The 19536-nt window shown below is 44.1% G+C and overlaps 1 protein-coding gene across 1 annotated transcript; it reads right to left on the bottom strand.

Annotated features, from left to right (window-relative positions):
* Positions 1–2647: 2647 nt before the first annotated feature.
* On the bottom strand, positions 2648–13803 carry LOC119155987 (activator of 90 kDa heat shock protein ATPase homolog 2-like). The gene is made up of 9 exons (XM_037405186.1): positions 13693–13803; positions 13406–13596; positions 8606–8691; positions 7864–7978; positions 7196–7284; positions 6533–6655; positions 5294–5395; positions 4021–4072; positions 2648–3766 (listed from the first exon to the last, which is right to left on the bottom strand). The coding sequence occupies exons 1-9, from the start codon at positions 13770–13772 to the stop codon at positions 3591–3593; spliced, it is 1014 nt and encodes a 337-aa protein (XP_037261083.1). The 5' UTR covers positions 13773–13803; the 3' UTR covers positions 2648–3590.
* Positions 13804–19536: the final 5733 nt, after the last annotated feature.

Genomic DNA, 19536 nt, shown 5'->3' with positions numbered 1-19536 from the left:
GTGGTATTTAGTAATTATTTCATAAACGATATGCAAGGAACACACCCTTCCTTCCTCCTCTGCGTTCCCAGATGGGCATCAGCCCTTCTGTGTTTGCCTGGTCACTGACTAGGCCCTTCCAGTTATTTTTAGGATGTTTTCCCCTACCGACCTGCGTATGCAATTTCCAAGTGCTCTTGGTGGTAATTTTGAATTTTATTTTCTCACAAAGAGGTAACTGGCCCTTTAGAACCCCTGCAGAAGTCTGTCCGCAACCGCCCCCCATTAGCAAGGGCTCTCGGAAGATACAGTTCCGTGTGGCGCGCTGGGTTCTTGCAGCTCTCCAACGGTAAGTCAGGCATCGTACGTGCAAGCTGTGCTAGGCCAGCAGGTCCCTCTGCAACCTCTTCAAAAAGCTAGCGCAGGTCTGACAAGATGCTGCAACCCGTGGTGGTCAGCTTTAATTAAAGGGTGGTTCTGTAGTTCTAAACCGACCACATTTAATACCGGCTTTTCTGTTATTTTGCTGAAAAACTCTGACAAGGTTATCAGAAGTATAGTGATGTGTGCTGCTCTTCCCTTACGTTACCTTTCACCTTCCCCTTGAGTATTGCTGCAATTTTTACTGGGAATTTTTTCCCAGTATTCAGGTTTTTAAACAAAAGCAGCACCTACAACTTGTCCCCTCTTCCCTAGTCCTTGTTTGCACCGGTCTTTCTCTTCCTTTGTGTCCCTCACTTCACATGTTCTGTAGGTCACTGTGTCTCCCATAGCATTCCCCTTTTGCTTTGTGTCAGTTTTGTGGTCTGTATTTCTTTGCCTTCAAGAATATTTTATCCCTTTCTTTGACAACCCCGTATTGACTGGCTTCCTCAGGCTCTTAACAGCTTTTAATCTCTTCCACGGCTCATCCCACCTCTCATTTAACTGTTACGTATTTCCTCCTGGCATTCCCACCGCCCATTTAACCCCTTCAAAGGCTATATTACAAATCTTGTCTTTCACATTTAGTTATTTTTCCTTTTGGCTTTCTCAGAGGCCGGGTGGTTGCCCAGAACCTTACCACGTTATGGCAGCACTGCGTTACAAGCAGAAGTGTCTTTTCCTGTTTCTGCTTTCTTACTTCTTTCATACAGCCTGCTCTCCCTGGAATGCTTCTGTGCTCATTACTCTCTTTAAAAAAACACGTGAAATCCAACAAATTTGAGCGTATTTCCCCCAAACTCCCTACATATCTCTGCTCCTGCTGTTTTCTCTTGTGTTACATTGGGAAAAATTTAGGATTGGGAACTCTTCACAGGGACTTACTTAGAAAGCAAAGTACATTTATGATACTATTGTACCATTAGCATCATGCTGTTACTAAACAACGTGTAATTCCTAACTCTGCTCCCTCCTGCTCAAGGGCTGAGGGTAACAAGCAGTTGAACGTTCTTTGGTTTTATGGAACTGTTGGAGAGTCTATGAGAAATTTTAGCACTCAAGAGTAAATTGTTTTGCCTCCCTGCGATGACGACTGCACGGTAGTGCTGGAAATCCTCCCGAAAGCGACCTGCTACAAGTAAAATGAACTTAATCTTTGATTTCTCTCAATCCCAAAATAGCTGTTTGCAGAAATTGAACTTTCAGGTCAGCAATACAGTGCTGCCAGCAAAGTTCCAGCACGTACAGTGAAGACAGGAAGAGTGCGGGGATGTTGGTGAAGCAAAAAGAAGAAACATCCTCTTTTTTTTGCCTGCCAGGACAGTCAGCGAGGAGCTGTGCGGGGGTGTGAAAGCTGCCTGCCCCTCGCCTGCACCCAGGATGAGAAGGTAGGCATTGTGTGGTTCTAGCTTCAGAAAGCTCGTGCACGTTGTTATCACTTACAGCTGCGCAGGCCTGAGGGAACAAGACCACTGCTATTCTGGGGGGTTTGGCAGTCCCACACTGGGAGGAGAGTGCCGCAACACTGGAAACACCAGTCAGTCCCTTCCGTGGCACTGCAGCTGGCGCTCCTGCAGGGAGACAAGAAAATTCAGGCTAGCGGGATGTGCAGGTCGCGGGCACTTGTGCCCCGAGGTGGGAGGGGACACGGGTGAGGCATACTGCCCGGAGGAGTACTCGGGCTGTAGGACACGCTGGCTGAAGAAACTTGTAGTTCCATGCAGCGGCCTACTCTCAGGTACTAAACTGTCACGAAATCTCTTAGTTTACACACAAATCTAGATTTTTCCGTTTACTTAAACACTGCCCCTTCATCAACCAATACCCTTAAGTTTTGTATTCAAAATGTTAGGCTCTTGGTCTATTTATCAAAAAAAAGGAACAACCTTTTGAGCGTTCAAAGGAAGATGCTAAAACACGACCCTGCTCAAGAGGCTGTTCTCCACCCTCTCTCTGGTCCCCTGAAAAACAAGCAGTGCAACACTCGGGAACCTGTCTGTGCCGGGCGTTTGTTCTTGTTACTACAGCAAGCCTCCCCTAAGCTGGAAGGGGTAACTGACAGCAAACTTTTCAGGGAAAGCCTTGCCTGTAGAAAAGCACAACACGTCTTTATCTTCTGGCTGAGGTAAGTTTATGTGTGGTAAGGCTGCCTTACGTTGGTGTCCTGTGAAAATAAAATATATAGGACTCACCTTCCGTACAGACTCGTTTAGTTTGGCAGCATCAGTTAATGGAGAAAATAAACTGCATGTAAAATCACATCGTTTATTGAGCCAACCATGTTTTCCAAAGGCAGCCTGCCCTTTTTTGGTCAGTACGTTTCAAATTGCATATTAAATTAATACAGTTTTATTAAAGCATTTGAGAATTAAGTTACTCTTCCTGACTTCAGTGTGGTTTGATTAAGAGTAAAAATTCTTTACTTTCAATATCCCAGCTACGCTCCTGTCTTAATTTCTCTAACAGTTGCTCACTTTAATTTGAGCTACGGAATTGCAGAGGGCCATCAATCATTTCAGTGGAAGGTTTACAGAACTGCAGAAGGAAAGCGTTATTACCGCTTGTTTTTTGCAAAAAAATTTCACACTGAGGTCAAGTAAGGGGGTACAGTGCATGCAGACTTAATAGTGGTAACCGTCATGCCAACCAGAATTACAGGACATTAATTAATCTTTCCTTAAAACTGTCTACAATGTTAGAAACAAATTCAGTCTGCAGTTAAAGCAATCTTAGGAAGTATTGAAGGAGGCTGTAAACTACTCTAGCCCCGCCGTTTCAACAGTTTTATAATCCCTTTGTTCACTGCTGATGGGAATGCCATCTCCTGGAGGGATTCAGTTTTGCCACTTGATATACCGAGTATCAAAGAACTGCAAATGTTTCCTACTGCTCCGCGCAGCCGACCCACCGATGCTGGTAGCACTTCACTGCAGCTGAATCATTATTACTCTCTGACGTTGCAGGCAAGCAGCACGGAGATGGCTTTCCTCAAATGAAGCTGCTGATTTACATAGTCTGACTTACTCACCACCCCGTTCACTAAAAATCCATAAATAATGCTTAAATTATATACAGTATCATAGAAGTGGGTCTTTATTCTTCCCACAAATAAATTACTTTTTTAAAAAAAAACCCAATTGTTAACAAAGTATAAAAAGTAATGCCCTAACAAAACTACAGTGCTGTTATCATTCCATGTCGTCTTTGGACTGCTGCAGTAAAATATGTATTTCTTCAAAATACCGCTTCTTCCAACACTGTCTTGTGCTGTCTTCGTTGGAGATGGGAACTCCTTTGCACTCTAACTGCAGTTCTGTTTGAGCAGCCATAGCCTTGAAAATCAAGGCAACCGTTGCATAATGTTCTGAAGGAAGAAAACACGACATTTCAGTAAAAGTGGATTTTAGGGGATTACAGTTGTTGTTGCTGATTTTGTATCCGCTTTTGCCTGTGTCCGGGTGAAGGTCTTTTCACAGATCCCACCTGCTGTGGACATCAGGCTGCTCTCCAGAGACCGCAGACTGCGGGAGCTTCCAGTTAGCAGGGCTGCCAACTGTCACGTTTGTCCCTTCTCCCCGCACAGCGCAGCCCCCCTTAGAGGGCCTCAGAAAGACTCACCCTCAGGCCAGCTCCCACACCTCCACTTCAGGACGATTCTTTGGCTTGGGACCTGTGAGAAGATAAGAACACCCCTGAGACAATTCACATCGCAACTGTGCAATGCTAATTCTCTCCTGAAAAACAAGGGGAGGAGTGTTATGTAACAGTAGGCACATGCATGTAAACAATACAAAGGTTGGGATTGGGGTTTTTTAAATAAAGTATTTTCACGAAGCTCTTGGCGTGCTCCATTCCACTGTTTTGTTTTCTCTATGGGAGGCGGTCAGGCCCATTCGTTACTAAACTTAGAACGCTGGTTTTCTTGCAGACCTTGAAATGGGCACTGCTAAGAGTCATGTTTTCACCTCTGAGACGTGTAAGCACGCAGAGTATGCCTGTGATTCTCCGTCAAGCAGCCCAGCCTGCTTGAGTGTACAGGTTCGGCAGTACTGTGCAAAAACGCCTTACAGCCTGCCGCCAGCTCACGGGAGGCGTCACTTCAGCACAAGCGTATGCATTATGTCAGCTGAAGTTTTGCCTAGATCAGGCTCACTGTTCTCACTAGGCCATTAAGTTCCTGTGTTGGACTGTTTCACCTAAACAGTTCCTCATGCAGTTGCAAAGGCCGATGACTAGAACTGACTTCTCTCAGCTTCCATCAGGGGACGTTCAGCTCTGCAGCGTCTGTCTTTCCAGACTGAGCCCTTTCCGATGTCATCAACAAATTTTATTGAGTTGAGTTAAAGTAACAATCTCATTTTCCAAGGCTTTGCTTTTTTAAGAATTGTCCAGGTGTCAGTGATACTTACTGCCTGTCATCTGGATGGATGTAAGATACCAAATCTGAAGCTCAGCGACTGTGAAAATGGTTTTTCAGGTTTCAAAAATGGAGCTGAGCTCTAATTATCTTTCCCTTTTATTTGCAAAAGCGTTAAGCTGGGGAGAGTGTAACATTTGCCCTGAACGGAACGGCGATCACTTCTCCAGTTACAAGAAGAATTGATGTGGATTTGGAAAATAAACTTTAAACCTGCTTTCTCGCTCCTCCTCCTCCTAGTAAAAAAAAAAATGTCCCCTCTCTGCAGGTTGCTGGGTGTAGTCAGTGGCTGCTGTTTTGATTGGGAAAAAAAATCACACAACATAATAGCAGGTTTTTTACTTTGAAACAGAGGAACCCAGTATGCACTAGAGAAGCTGCTCTGTCAGAAACTCAACGCTACTTTTTAGCTCAGAGAAACGGCTAATAGCCCACCACCACCCATTTTTAAAGTGCAAAACAGGAGCATTTTACCAGTTCCGCATATTCACCACTGACACAGCCATCAAACATCTGAAGCTTGCCTCCTTTCTCAGCTTCAATCACAGCAGGACATTTAGAAAACTTCTGCACCAACTAGCAAAAAAAGAACAGCACACGTCAGTTAACTACAAATCCATACTGATAGATAACGCACCGTATCATGAGACAAGGGAGGGTCGCTGAAGAGATTAACTGCAATGTATGTAAGAGTCTTTAAGCACTGATCGGGCTTTTCATTTTATACAGCGCTCCCCTGAGCTCTGTGCTAGCAGCAGGCTCCAGGGAGGTGACAGAATGAGAACAGAAATGCTGAGAAAGCTAGTGGTAAATGCAAAGACGGGTAAGGACTCCAGCCCCCTGCGAGGGGCGTGGACGGAGCAGCAGCTCTAGGAAGGTGCAGAATTGCTGCCGAGCACCATTACTGTTTCCCATTGGTAGCGCTGGGATTGTAATTTAAAGTTCTCTGGTAGCAGCCCTGGCTCTTTTGAAGGACGCGAACCCAGAATCAGTGATTTTGTATTTTGCACCCTATAGGCAACAGTATCATCGCATCCAATACCAATTAAGCGGTAAGCTGTGGGTAACAACAGTGCCACTGCCCAGCGCTGCAAGCTGCCGAATGAGAAATGCCTACATCCCACAGCCAAGCTTTTTCTAACTAGCACAGGGCAGCGTGATTGAGCTGCACACGAACTACATGAACATGCACCTTCACTTTGTTTAGTTGCCTTTTCTTCCTGTTAAGGGAACAACTTGCAAAAAAAAAGGTCTAAGCCACCCTAATAAACTCTCATTAAAAAGGTAAAAGCCGAATGATCCTACTGCGGCCTTCTAGTGCTCTCTGATTGCTACCACAAGAACTTGAAACTTGTCAGCGAGGCCAGCTGCCTAGCCTTTGTTCCTTGGTAGGAGACCAAAGTGACACATGGCTTCAGCAGCTGTCAGCTTCTGCTTTTTCACCACTGAAATTCCGCGGTGGCTTGAAAGGTGAAGCTATTCAGCAAAACTTTTGAAGAGCAAATGATGGCAATCAGAATTGAACAGTGAAGTTACCAGAAAAGGGTAGCTCATGAAGCCTTCAGTTGCTGGACAATCGCATCTCTCCATTTAATGTACGTAAGGAGCATTATCTGAACTTGACACTATGAGCGTGACACATTCATCACTAACACAACTATTCAGATACAACAGCATTACATTGTTATGTTGCCTAGTGGAAATATCACTTACTTCCTTCGTTGTGAAGATGCTATAAAGTTCATCTGCTGAAGAGTTGAAGATTTCTCTCATAAATATCTTCACTGTTGGAATTTTTACACCAACTATATCCAAGGACTGTGGTAAGACAGAGTCCTGCAAAGCAAAAAATATTTCTGTGAATGCGAATCAGACAACAGTTCTGGAGTGGCAGAATCATTGTTACCCATGCATTCCTAAATACACTGTGTCATAAATATACGCTAATTTTGCAATGTACTTCCACATTTATTTAAAAGTAGTATTCATCAGGATTCACTGAATTAATCAAAAAAAACGACCGAGTGTGTGATTCGCTCCAAAGACACCTAAAATGAACTTTTGACCGGGGGGAGGTGACCTGTGCAAGTGAACTTGAGCTTCACCTTGCTGCACATACAGTCCTTGCAGCAGGAAGCCTTCAGAGGAACGCAAACGCGGCCATCCTCCTCCCGCACCTGGCAGCGCCAGGCCCAGGGTCTGTGACGGGTCACTTGCGTACCACAGGCCCTGATCACGGCAGCAAGGAGGCAGTTCTGCCCCAAAGCCTTTCACTTTTGCAGGTGATCGCAGGAATATGCAATCTTTACCGTAGCAAAATCTGTAGGGACTACATATGGTAAAGTTAAATTCATGTAACGTTTAAAGCCAACATACTTGCATGGCATTCCCACTTGGTTTTTGCTCAGTGGCCACCTCCTGACCAGCAGCAGCTTTTGTTGGCAGAATCATTCCCAAGGTAAATTCTGGAATGAAGAAAAGCACTTTTCAGTATGAAACGGAGCTGAACAAGCACCCTGACATTCAGATATGTAATGAAAATTGCTGGCTAAAACTGCAGAGAGTGGGTAAAACTGGGCAGAATGGGAGCACAGAATGGGGCATGCAACTCTAACCCCGTTTCCCCACTTTAGCCCTGTTTTTTTATCAGCAACAGAGCCTAACAGCAATTTCCCTTAAAAACACAGGCTTTTCAGAGTTACCTGACCCCAAATCGACACTCTCTGCCCACTAAGGAATGGGCCATCTCCGTGATCTGAGCAGCAGAGGAACGGCAAGCTGAGGTTGGGCACTGCTTTGCCAGCCAGCAGCCTGCCGGTCCGACTGTGTCGTTTCTGTGGTCAATTCATGTAACACAACACTGCCTGGGTCGCTACAGAAACTTCTGGACGCTGCCACGTTTGATAGCAACGAAGATTTTGACTGGTAGGACTAACTTACTTCAATAAAAACAGTACAAAACCAAGGACTTGTCAATACGTTACCAATCTACTCAAGAAAGGCGACTGAATAAAATACATACCTAACATACTGGTTTAATTTACCTGTTTTAAGTGCTTTCAGATAATCTCTCAGGGCCTGTCTGACTTTCGTGGTTCCTTCGGTTCTCATAAGGTCCTTCAGAACATCACCTTCCCCTTTCTTTTTGCTAATGTTTATCTAGAAACAGAACAATTACAAAATCTAAGAGGCACCTTAACATGAGGCTTTTGAGTTCTGGCAACAAAGAAAGTATTTTGGCTTTGTTTACTATGTTCAGAGGACAGCTGCAATTTCATTATCTTCTCAGTTTATCCTACCTTCGCTAAAAATAAGCTCTTTTGGGTTCTGACTTAACAAATGCAGTCTTATCTCGACAGTAGCTTAGTCAAGTACATCAAGTATCAACAGAGTTGCCTAGTATCCAGCAGAGTTGAGGAATCTGTGGAAGCCACACTAGCAACTGCTACGCAACTAACGAGGACATTCCTTAAGTTCTTACGGTTTAGGTACAAGGTTTGTTGGGGTTTGGGGTTTTTTAAGACTACAACAAGCAGAGTTCTTCTCAACTACAAGTTAACATATCATCACAAAGAGTAATTAGCAAAGACAATTGTGCACATTCGTAGTAGGTAAATTTGAGAACAGAAATAAGTCATTATTCCAAGTACAAAAACTCAAAAACATTAAATAAGCTATCCAAGTGTAATTATTCCCTTAATCACAGGATAAATCAAAATACAATGCCTATATGTTGATTAACACTTTATTTGAGCCTATACAGCCATATCGGTATTTCACACCTACCTCTGTATCATCTACCTCATTTTCTTCTGACAGGTTAGGAATTTCAACTGATCCCTTATGTTTCTCACCAGACTCTTTCACTGTACCTGTATTAACATAACGAATTCTTAAATGCATTATTAAAAACTATTTCCCACATAGCAAGAGTTTTATGCTTGGATATAATCGTCAAAAAGTGTTACTTGAAGCAAGTTGTCTAGAATCTGAATTGAAAGGAACCAAATAGCAACCGAGTCTCAAAACGTGTCACAGTACTTTCACAGCAAACTATTCTCAGAGCTTTATTTTCCTGTACAGATGTATTGCGATACGCACACAGGTATGTCTTCTCAGCACATTTTGCACGACCGTTCCGCCACTGCTCTCACCTTCAACTGCCAGCTGTTCTGATGTACTCTCTGCTTACAACAACTTTTGTCTGCCAACACAGAGTGTTAATCTAAAAGGGGGTAGGGGAAAAATAACCTCCTCTTCCCCATAACTTGTCTGCCCTTCATGCAGAAGCTCTCTATAATGCTACCTATTCCTTCTTGAATATCTGAAAAGCTTCCAACATACAGCGATGTAACCGTAAAACATACGTATATATATATATCTCTCTAATGGACAAGTATACAACCAAATTTTTTTAAAACCAGGAAACCACATGCAAATTTTTTTAGAATACTCATTCTTACTCTTTATATCCTCACTGTGAACTGCTACTATTCACTGTACACACGGAAGAACAGAAATCACACTCTGCTTTGGCACCCTTCTGGGCACAGGCCCACCATCACTTACCTACACGGCTCTATAAACACATTCGGGATAGGAACCCAGTAGCGTGCTGCTTTGCCTCAGACCTTACAGTGAAAAGACTGAATTTAAGGTTTGACACTTTTTTTTTTTTAATTACACTGAAGATTCTTCCCCCTTGCCCTGCGAAAGCATTTAGTTATTTAAATCAATTTACTATTTAGATCATGTTAGAATCTCTTTAGAAAGCAGCAGCAGAAACATGCACTTCTACCCCAAACCCAGTTATCTCCATACAGTTTTATCAGCTTAGGCGTCAAAACATAGAGAACACAACAGATTTACCAGTCTATCAGCAAAACTCTCAAATGACCTAGTGTTAAGCCTGACTGCAAAAGGGGCATTATCACAAAGCTAGATGTAGTATTTCTTTGGATTCTCTCACCTTCCAAGGAGCTAGCTAGATCCAGCTACTACTGAACATCACCCTCCTTTCACTGTTTTTAATTATTGCCCTGAAAGGCCTGCCATGCTAAAGGGGGACAACCATGCACGGATAGAACCTAACGTGCTGCCGGTCAAGATCACAGTGAAGTACACAAACAAATGCTCGGACGTTTCTTAGCAATAGAGTGTGAATGACTGCCAGTAACACAAGGGTGGAGTACAGTGCAAAGAGCCCTTCCTGGCCAGGATCTAAGTCAGTGGAGCACAGCGCAAGATGCAAAGTCTGTTAATCCAGAGGTAGACAGCCACCTCCACACAGGAAAGGCTAAACTAAAAAGACTCTCCTGGGCTCCTCAGAGCCTCCCAGGAGAACCCACTGGCTCAAGTATGAAGCCATGTGAACTACTTAATTACACCATTAAAACACTTCTGGGCCCAACACACATCGCACGCAGCCGTCTCTATTTGCTCTTTACTGCTTTCTTCTGGCAACAGGATAAGTACAAGCAAAACCACACAAGTTTTGTCTTTGCAGACAGTAGAGCAAATCTTATTTTCATCTACTCTACCCAAAAAGGAAATAATACAAGCAGGTAGGAAGACATTTTTAGGAGCAAAACAGAAACCTGACTTCTATCGATTCAGCTAATTTTATTAACAATTTTCACAACTCTTAAAGACTCACAACTAACGCAGGCCAACAACTAACAAATTTAAATTCATAAAACCAGTAAACAGGTATTTTTCCCCCCCCTCAAAAAATTGCTTGCTCAAGGGATTAATCCAGATGGTATATGCACTGAACAGCAAGGTCCAACCAGTTAACAAACTGAGCTGGTTGTTGAACATTATGTAGGCAGAACACTTTGTATTTTTAGTGTAACTGTAAAGTGAGCAAAACTATCAACATTTTATCAAACTAATTAATTATTTGTTTGAATCTCATGAGACTCCATTAACAGACCTAAGAATAAATTTGTTTGTTTCCTGTCAATCCAGTGTTTTAGGAAATTGATAGTGAAAGCATGTCTCAGAAAGACCTACCTATAAACCCACGGCTGAGAAGTTTTAAAAGGACATGTATGTTTTCATAAAGCTTCCACCACAATGTAGAATAATCCATTGAAATCCTCATTACATTTTCTAACAAATGATAGAACAGCCATTTTTGCTCAATTTTAGTGCCATTAAGTACCCTCAGTTCCCCCTTTTTTGTTGCTCTGTAATCTAAATTGCTAAGGGCAATGTTTTTCCAACACCGCACTTTTCAAACAGGCTGCAAATTTCAGGGTGTATAACATCTTGTCCTTACGTAAACACGTTTTAATCATAGCTTGAGCTCCTAGTTATCCTAGAAGACTTGTAGAAGGAACTAATTACAGCAATTAGTGTTTCAAGCAGTTCAGCCCCAACTCTCATTTCTAATTCAGAGCTCACAGAAAACACACATCATGATGGCTATCAAATTAAGAAAAAAACCCACCATAAAACATCATCCCCTGCCTCTTTTAAATTCCACTGTGTAATAGCAAACTCCTTTAAAACTAAGCTCTCAAAGACATTATCCACTAAACACAACACAGAGCTGAGCAAAGTACCTAATGCGAATTAGTTGTCTGTAGTTAAACACTGAAAAAGCATAAAGACCTAGCAGAGGAAAAAGAATTTAGAAAGCATTTGTACAGAAATACAATACTGCATCTCCCTACTTCTAAGCTTTATACACTGTAATAAAACCAACAAAACCAAACTAGCTAGTGTTTAAAACTTAGATGATTTTAGCTTATCTTAAAAAACAAAGCCAAAACATCAAAAAGCTGATAATTACTTGAACTGCACTGATACAAACCGCACGACAGAGTATTACGTTTGCCTTGCTCTTTGTTAACACTGAGATCACAATTGTAAGTACACCCTTAGTCTGTAACACGCTTGTAACATTTAAAACTTAGTTGGCTATCAGTGCAAACAAAAATAAGTAACAGTACTTCTTTATGTCCCCTGTTATTGTAGAAGCAGACCTCAATTTCAAATTGTTCAAATAGGAGCACTGGTCTCAGCATTGAAAAAATAAATGCTCCAGCCAGCCAAACCAAGACAAACAGTCCCAGAAAGCTACCCTGGAAAGGGCACTGTGAAAAGGAGAAGCACGGAAGGCAGGCAGCCGCTGGAGCAGCAAAACAGCATCATCTGAAACACTGATCCAGGAACTGCAACTCTGTTTTGGGGTACAGGCATTAAGAAGGGGAAATTAAGCACGGCCTTTGGTATTCCCACCTCCTATAGTAACAACTGTGGCCTAAGAAATAAGTACAGTATTTGGGGGAGGAACAGCCTGTCATTTGGCATTACAATATCCAGGTGCAATGTCCCATGCAGGCACTTTTTACCAGCCCTTCCTGCTTCTTACTCCAATGCAAGAGACGGCCCACAATTTGCCATCAAGTTTTAGGCATCTAGTAACTGGAAAGAATTCCTCAGTATTACCCAAAGATACACTATTGGCTTGGTCTGCAAATAAAGAGCTTGCCACGGGACAAGCACAGTGGAGGATGAACCTCCACTGTCCGGGGTTGCAAGCGGGTGCAGCAAAACAAAAATGCATGGGCACAATCCCTGTTACCCCAAATAATCAGGAACTATTTCTAGTTGCCTTATTCCCACTGAGCAGTTTTTTCCTCACGTACTTCATTATTCTCAACATAACTACATTAAATTTTTGGAAACAACTGCACTGTCACACTTCTTAGGCTCTCCCACTTCCCGCTCTCGGCACGCGTTAAGCACACTGTAATCTGCGCACACCGAGGAAACTACAACAATTCGAGCGCACTGTTGTAAGCCATACGTATCTGGTCACAACTGAAGTATTTACTTCTCACAAAGCAAAATGAGTAAAACTGTGCTGACACGCTGGTAAAACAATGCTAAGAAACGTGTGTGGTACAAAAAAATTGGGTGAAGGGGAGGAAAAGACAAGCTAGGGTTTCAAGATTATTTAAAAATAAGCATTTATGACAGTTCAGGCCCACGTGTCTCCTGCAGTCTCCGTACGGTTCTGATTCACTGCAGCTCACTGAGGTGTTCCTGTTTCTCCAGCCCAAGGGAGACAATTTCCCTCTCCACAGTGACCCCTCCTGATCCCGCAGAGCGGATCGGCAGCGCCAGCTCCGCAGGCACCACGCCAAGCCGCAAGGCTGCCCTGCCAGTGCCCATCTCCCCGCGGCACGGCGCCTGGGGCCACGCGTGGGCACCTGCCGGGCCCCCGGCCGCCGCGCTCCCCGCGCCCGGCAAAGCAAGGCGAGCCCGGGGGTCCCTGCCGCCGCCAGCGCCGGCTGAACCAGAGGGGGCACCGCTAGCCCCTCGCATCACCCCCGAGGGGCCGCCAGCCCCTCACAGACGCCCCCGAGGAGTACGGGCGAGGCATCGCCTCAGCGAACGTCCCCGCAGCCCAGCGCAGCCGGGTGCCCCCGTCGTGCCGTTCCCCTCAGGGCCGCCCCCCAGAGCCGCCCGTCCCCTCACCTCACCTCAGGGCCGCCCCTCAGAGCCGCTCGACCCCTCAGGGTCACCATTCCCCTCAGGGCCGCCGTTCCCCTCGGGGCCGCCCCCCGGTACCTTTCCAGCTGAGGCGCAGGTTCCACTCGTAGAAGAAGATGAGCTTCCCTTTGCGGCTGTTGCAGGACGCTTCGCCTTCCACGTGCTTCAGGTCGCTGATCTCGCAGCGCCCGGCCTCGCCCTCCACCACCAGCCCCACCAGCACCTCCTCCAGCTTGCTCTTCGACCAGCTGGTCGCGTCCCGCTCGGTCCTGGCCGGGGAGCGGGGCCGTCAGGCGCGGCACCCCCCCCGCCGCGGGCCCGCCGCCCCCTCCCCTCCCGTCCCCTCCCCTCCCGCCGCCCCTCACCAGTGCCAGTTGTTGACGTTGGTGGCGTCCGCGCGCTCCTCCACGATCCAGCGCGGGTCCCCCTGCCCCCACTTGGCCATGGCGCTGCCGCGGCCCCGCTGCCGCCCGCCGGCCCGGCCAGAAGGTGCCAGAAACTTCCCCGCCCCCGTCCCTCGCTCCCCGCCGGAGGAGGAGGAGGAGGAAGGAGAAGCCGCGCCGCCCTTCCTCCCCTCACAGCCGGGGCGGGGAGGGAGGCGGGGAGCCGCCGCCCGGGCCTCTGGGTGGCCGCGGCCGCGCTGCCGCCGCCCCGGGGAGCGCCCCCGCCTGAGGCGCGGCGGCGAAGCGGGGTGCCCTCGCCCGGAACAACGACCCGGCGTCACTTGTGGAATCGGTTTTATTGTCCGCCCGTTCTACCCACGGCCCGAGCGACGAGATGCGGTGTAAGGCAGCGCTGCTGCCAGCCCCGCCGCCCCCGGCCCCTCCGCAGAACGGGGCGGCGCTCCCCCTCCCCGCCGCTCGCTCCCCCTGCCGCGGATCCCGCCAGGGCTTTCTTCATCCAGCATTCTTACTGACGGAAAACTACATCGTCATCATCGGGCTCATCTTCGGGGTTCCCGTGCAAAATAATTGCCACTTCTGAAAACTTGACTCCCTTCAGCTCGGGGGCGGGCGCCGGCCCCGGGTTTGCGGCGGTCCCAGCGCAGCTCTGCGGGAAAACGCGGCACGTCAGGCCGGGCTACGGGCCGGGCCGGCATGTCCTAAGCAGTGCGAGTCCTCTAACTTACACATACACACATATTTCTGTCCCCAACGCTTGCAAAGAAAGCATTCTTTTCAAGCCTGCAAGTTTTAGGGGCAGCACGCAACACAGCCCTTTACTGTACACATGTAAGTCACCATTCTTGGGTCACAAAGTCCTCCTCCTCCTCAGCAGGGACAAACAGCCCCTCCCCAAAGATTTTTTGTTACTTCACATAAGTTGGTGGGTTTTTAGTGCTATCACAGGTTTACCACTTTCAATAATTGTTTCAGTTATTTGACATACAGTGATAAAGTATCTTTCACTCCATTCCTGGCAATTGAAAAGGTAATTACCTGATCTGTTGTGCTTTTTGCAGTGGGCTGGGCATCTACATATCTAGGTTCAGCAGCCCTTTCAGATGCTACCTTTCCTTCATGTTCTTCATCGCAATCTAAGAGTAGTGTCTCAAGGTAAGCGCATTTTTCATCAGCCTTATTTACGTCTTTGTCAGCATCACCTCTTTTGGTGTCTTCCATGTTGCTAAATGCTATTACGTCAGTTTCCCTGAAAGAGAGAATTCGTAACACCTCGAGCTTGCAAATAGTCAAGAGACAAAAATCTTGGCCTCTCTAAACCTGAGAGCAGCACGTAGACTGATCTCAAAATCACTGGGATTTTACCCTGGGAAACATGAAGTAGCTTCTTGTATCCTGAAGAGTGTTTTTCCTGCATATGGCTTAACAATTTGCTAAAGAGAAAGTAGGAACTTGCCCTTGTAATTTTTGATACAAGATTAAAAGGTATCAGCTTCCTTTGAGTGTAGAGAGTTCTTAACTTAAAATTGTAAGGGTTCTTAAAAAATCAGTCTATATACTCTAGTGAAAGATACAAGGAAAATGCTATGTTACCAGAATAAACTTTTGACATGTCTTTTGACATGCTATTTTTAAATAAATTTGTGTTATCAGCATTCTACTTACACATTATTCATGTGCTCTAGTTTCTCTAAGCTTTTCAGACTTCCTCTTCCATCAGCTGCACACAGATTATCAATACCCTTCTTCATTTCAGCTTGCTTCTTAACCAGATACTGTTGCTCATACCTTTTGAAAATGATAAATACATTAAAATAAAATTATCTTTGAAGATGGGCTTTACAGTTGCTTTAAAAACAGAATATGATGTGTTTGTATCGTAAATTTAACGCACAGCATTTATTTTCAGTATGATTCTGGGGATTGGTTTGGAGTATTTCCTATATTTCTGTAACGGTAGCAGGGTAGGTACCCGCTGCCCTCTTGGAAATGCATTTGTTTTTCTCCACCCGCTGGTCCTGCTGCCACTGAAGTTAGCTGCAAAACCTCCCTTGATTTCAGCATTCATGGGGTTAGAGGAGACTTATGCGGGTATATCACAGCTGCTTGTGTCCCCCTTCACAGTTAAAATTTCTGCTCTCCACATTTCTCTGTTTTTAAAAGTATTTGCTTCTGCTGTTGCTGTGTGACAAGCAAGAATAAACCAACTTCCAGTTATGCGTAGCATGTCTAATATCTATGGTACAACACCAGGCATTTTGATTTATAGCAAATCTTAGGTGACACTCCATGCAAATATCAGTAATTTATCAGATAAGTACTTTTCAGGTTGACATTCGAAGTAAACTTATAGTTGCAAGTCTAAATTACATTGTTAAAGTAAAAGTAGTTGTACCTTTTCCTTTTTATAGTAAAAAGGACGTATACCAGGAAGGCTACGAGGGTGCAGACTAGCAGAACGCTAAGCACAATTGTTGCAATGAGTTCAGGCGTTGCCGGTTCAGCACGACCCTCTTCTATGGCAGCAGTAACAGGAATTGAAAATATTTTCTCCAGTTCTACCTCAATGTTACTCTTCTGCTCCCTAAGTTTCCTGAAGACAGAAGAGTAAAATGCTGATGACATATCAGACCTTCATTTTGGCTTGAACAGTGACAAAGAAAATAACAGAATACCAATCCCTCATCCACCAAGACCTTTTCCAAAGATTCAGATTTATCATGTCTTTCATTCCGAAAACACTCTTGTTTTCTTGCAACCAGCCCTGGTGCTTATGAACTAAAATGATGCAAAAGCTTGGAAAATTGAATCTGAGAGGTCAGTATCCTCTAAATCCACATTAAGGCAGCTGCATGTAGCCTCACAGTTACTAACAGCACTTTCCCTCAGAGAAAAAGGTTCCTGTGATCACAGGCTCCATTAGCAATACCGGCCACAAACAAGTGCTTGTTTGAGAGATGTGTTGAGTCTAGAAATTGTGTGTTTAAATAGCAGCTGCCCCTCAGAGAATGTTTATATGAATATGCATTCATACCACTGACATGTTATGAAACAAATGTAAAATACACCTGAAATGTAAGTTTTTAATCAACACTCTGCAGTTCTGAAGTGAAGTCAATATCCATTTTAATGATATTGCTTCTGTTTTCTTTAAAACTAACTTTTAAATATATTTTGCACAATTAAACAGCCTTATCCATGTTTTTGTCCAACTCTGAAAATCACCTTTCGATAAATAATGAAAGCTTTCTGAATTCTAAAAATACTAAAATAAGCCTCGAGGTAAATTTCAGCTAAACTGTTATTTCATCTAAACCTGTTCAGTCCAAGACATTAATGATTTTAAGTGAAACAAAGCCCAGCTGCATAGCTCTGATACCCAGAAGACAGACTGTGCCATACAGACCTTTTTACATATTCTGCAGGTAATTCCTGGTTTGCCTCATCAAAAGCAGTAAATTTTACATAGGTTACATCAGTGCTGCTTCTTGCTTTTCTTTCAAACTCATTTGAATAAACATCAATGATGTATACATTCCATGCAAGTTTATCTCTCAGGACCCTGCCATCATGTTAAGAAAACAATTTAAATTAACTGGGCAATGACAAATTCTTCTACTCTGGAAATTAGAGATGATGAAAAAGTAGTATTTAATACAACACTTTCAGGTATTTAGTATTTTAAGAGAAGCATGTAAAAATGCAGGATTATCATCAGCAAAGCAATTAAGCTATTTGACCAATATCGTTGAGTGACTGAGTAGCAGAGGGAAACAAAAAAATCCAGTCCTTGTCTCTGGTAAGCGAAGATACTTTTCATTAGTAGACAGTACATAACTTTTGTGCATAGCCTGAAAATTCTCAGATAGGTGCCATTAACATAACTGAACAATTACTTAGAGAAAGGAAGGGTTAACAAAACCTTATACCTAGCTTTCATAACCAATATTGCATAGTATATAATACAGCATGCTTTTCAAAGTGACATACGGCTCATTTCATGCTTGACGTTATTTTTTGTAAATACAGGCAGTGATACCTATAGAGTACTATAAATAGTAGAGGTGGGAAGGAGTGAAATTCAGTCCCATTATCCTCATTGCTTTCTTCTCCTTTTCCACAGAGATTTTCACACTGGATTGCACCAGCGGCCCAGTTAATCCATCATTCTGACAGCAGTCAGTACCAGCTGCTTTGAGGAAAGCAGCAGAGCAGCTCTAGGGTTTCCATTTAATTTTTACCAACAAAAAACTGGTGCCATAACAGCGTCAGCATCACAAACTCATTTTTCCAACCTTCAGAGGGATTTCCCCTCAAAAACACATGACTCAATATTACCAATGGAAATATATGCTTATGTGTAATCAAACAAAAGATCTTGTATCTTCATTAACAAGCCCAAAAGGCCAAAATATGTTTTTAATTGTTGTGTGGCCATCCATACAACACCAACTCACCCCCTAGCACCGTGGGGCCGAGAGCTTCTTGAGCAGCTCTGCTGCAGTGCTACTTGGGGGATTTTTTCACCTGTAGCCGAGGTGGGTTTGGTTCGTGGCTGCTATCCTATCTGCCTCCACATTTCTATCTTGGGCCTACTATCCATGAAGGACTTTATTCCAGGCTGTTTAAAATCACAGAAACATTGAGATAGGAAGAGACCTCTCAAAATCGACTAGTCCAATGATCTCTTTCACATTCATCAGCTCAGGCCAAAGCCTTACCAGGTAAAAACTGGTGGATTCCTGTGAATTCCCACAAAGTATTCTGAACTACGTCAAGTTAAGGCCTAGCTTTTCACGGGCACTGGCTAGGGTATTGTCTCGCCTATAGGCTCTCAGCCACCTATCTCAAAGGGACTATAAATTTGTCATTAGATATTGTATCAGAATAATTCACTGTTTCAAAAATACCTTTTTACTTCAACAATGTTTCTTTCAACAGCATTGATCTTCTGATTAAGCACCACTACCACAATGTTGTCAGAGGAACTGGAATCAAGGGTTACCTAAGAAAGAAACAAATTACATGTCAGGTTTGCTGAAGCATATGTATCTCTCTCAGATTGATTAAACAAACAAACAAACAAACACACACACCAAAAAAAGGTCCCACCACAAAAAAACCCTGTGATATAGAATAATTGTCCTCTAAAAATCAGTCTTCATGCCAACATATTTTCATATGTTACTAGAAATGGCAACCTCATAATTCTGGCCTGAAAGTGTGTAGTAAATACCAGTGTATCTGACAGTCTCACTGTATGGTGTTAAGTAGGGTTTTTTGTTGTTATTACCAAACCTAGCCCTTCTTGTATACCGAGTTTTGTCAAGGAAGCAAATCAGGACTATAAATAGCAATTTTCCTTACATTGACTGTTGTCCGGGCTGTAAGTCTCCTTGTGCCTTGGTCTGCAGCTCGGACTTCCAGGTAAAATGTTCCAGCCTTTCCTGCTACAGAAACTGTGAAAATCTGCCCTGTATTTTCATCAATGTCGAATTCATTTGTTTGAGTATTCACTAAGCTGTACAGCAGAAGTCCGTTGTCTCCTGAATCTGGATCTGTGGCCTGGATTTAAAAAAGGTGATTTGTGTAACTCAGCTTGTGGCTTTTGGGCTGCACCATTGCCCTTCAATCATTAAACTCTGCAGTTTCTATTTGTAAGACTGGAGTATTCTAGAATAGTGCTGTCGTATTTCTTTCTTAGCACTAAAAGTGGGGCACAAACTACCAGAATCAGACCAAGGGTATAAAAGGGGAAATAAATTTACTATGAAGTCTGGAGGATTACGCTACAAGCATAAAAGGAGC

The sequence above is a fragment of the Falco rusticolus genome, chromosome 12 (assembly GCF_015220075.1).
Source record: "Falco rusticolus isolate bFalRus1 chromosome 12, bFalRus1.pri, whole genome shotgun sequence".
In the NCBI taxonomy this organism is placed as follows: domain Eukaryota; kingdom Metazoa; phylum Chordata; class Aves; order Falconiformes; family Falconidae; genus Falco; species Falco rusticolus.
Note: the sequence above shows the minus strand (reverse complement) of the source record. Positions and strands in the feature narration are given on the sequence as shown.

Excerpts from the sequence above, each read along its gene's own strand:
- LOC119155987 (XM_037405186.1), bottom strand. The coding sequence starts at position 13,772 with ATGGCCAAGTGGGGGCAGGGGGACCCGCGCTGGATCGTGGAGGAGCGC. Across the intron at positions 7,285-7,863 it reads TCTGAAAGCACTTAAAACAG|AATTTACCTTGGGAATGATT; the intron begins GTAAATTAAACC and ends TCTTCATTCCAG. Across the intron at positions 6,656-7,195 it reads CAAGTGGGAATGCCATGCAA|GACTCTGTCTTACCACAGTC; the intron begins GTATGTTGGCTT and ends TTTGCTTTGCAG.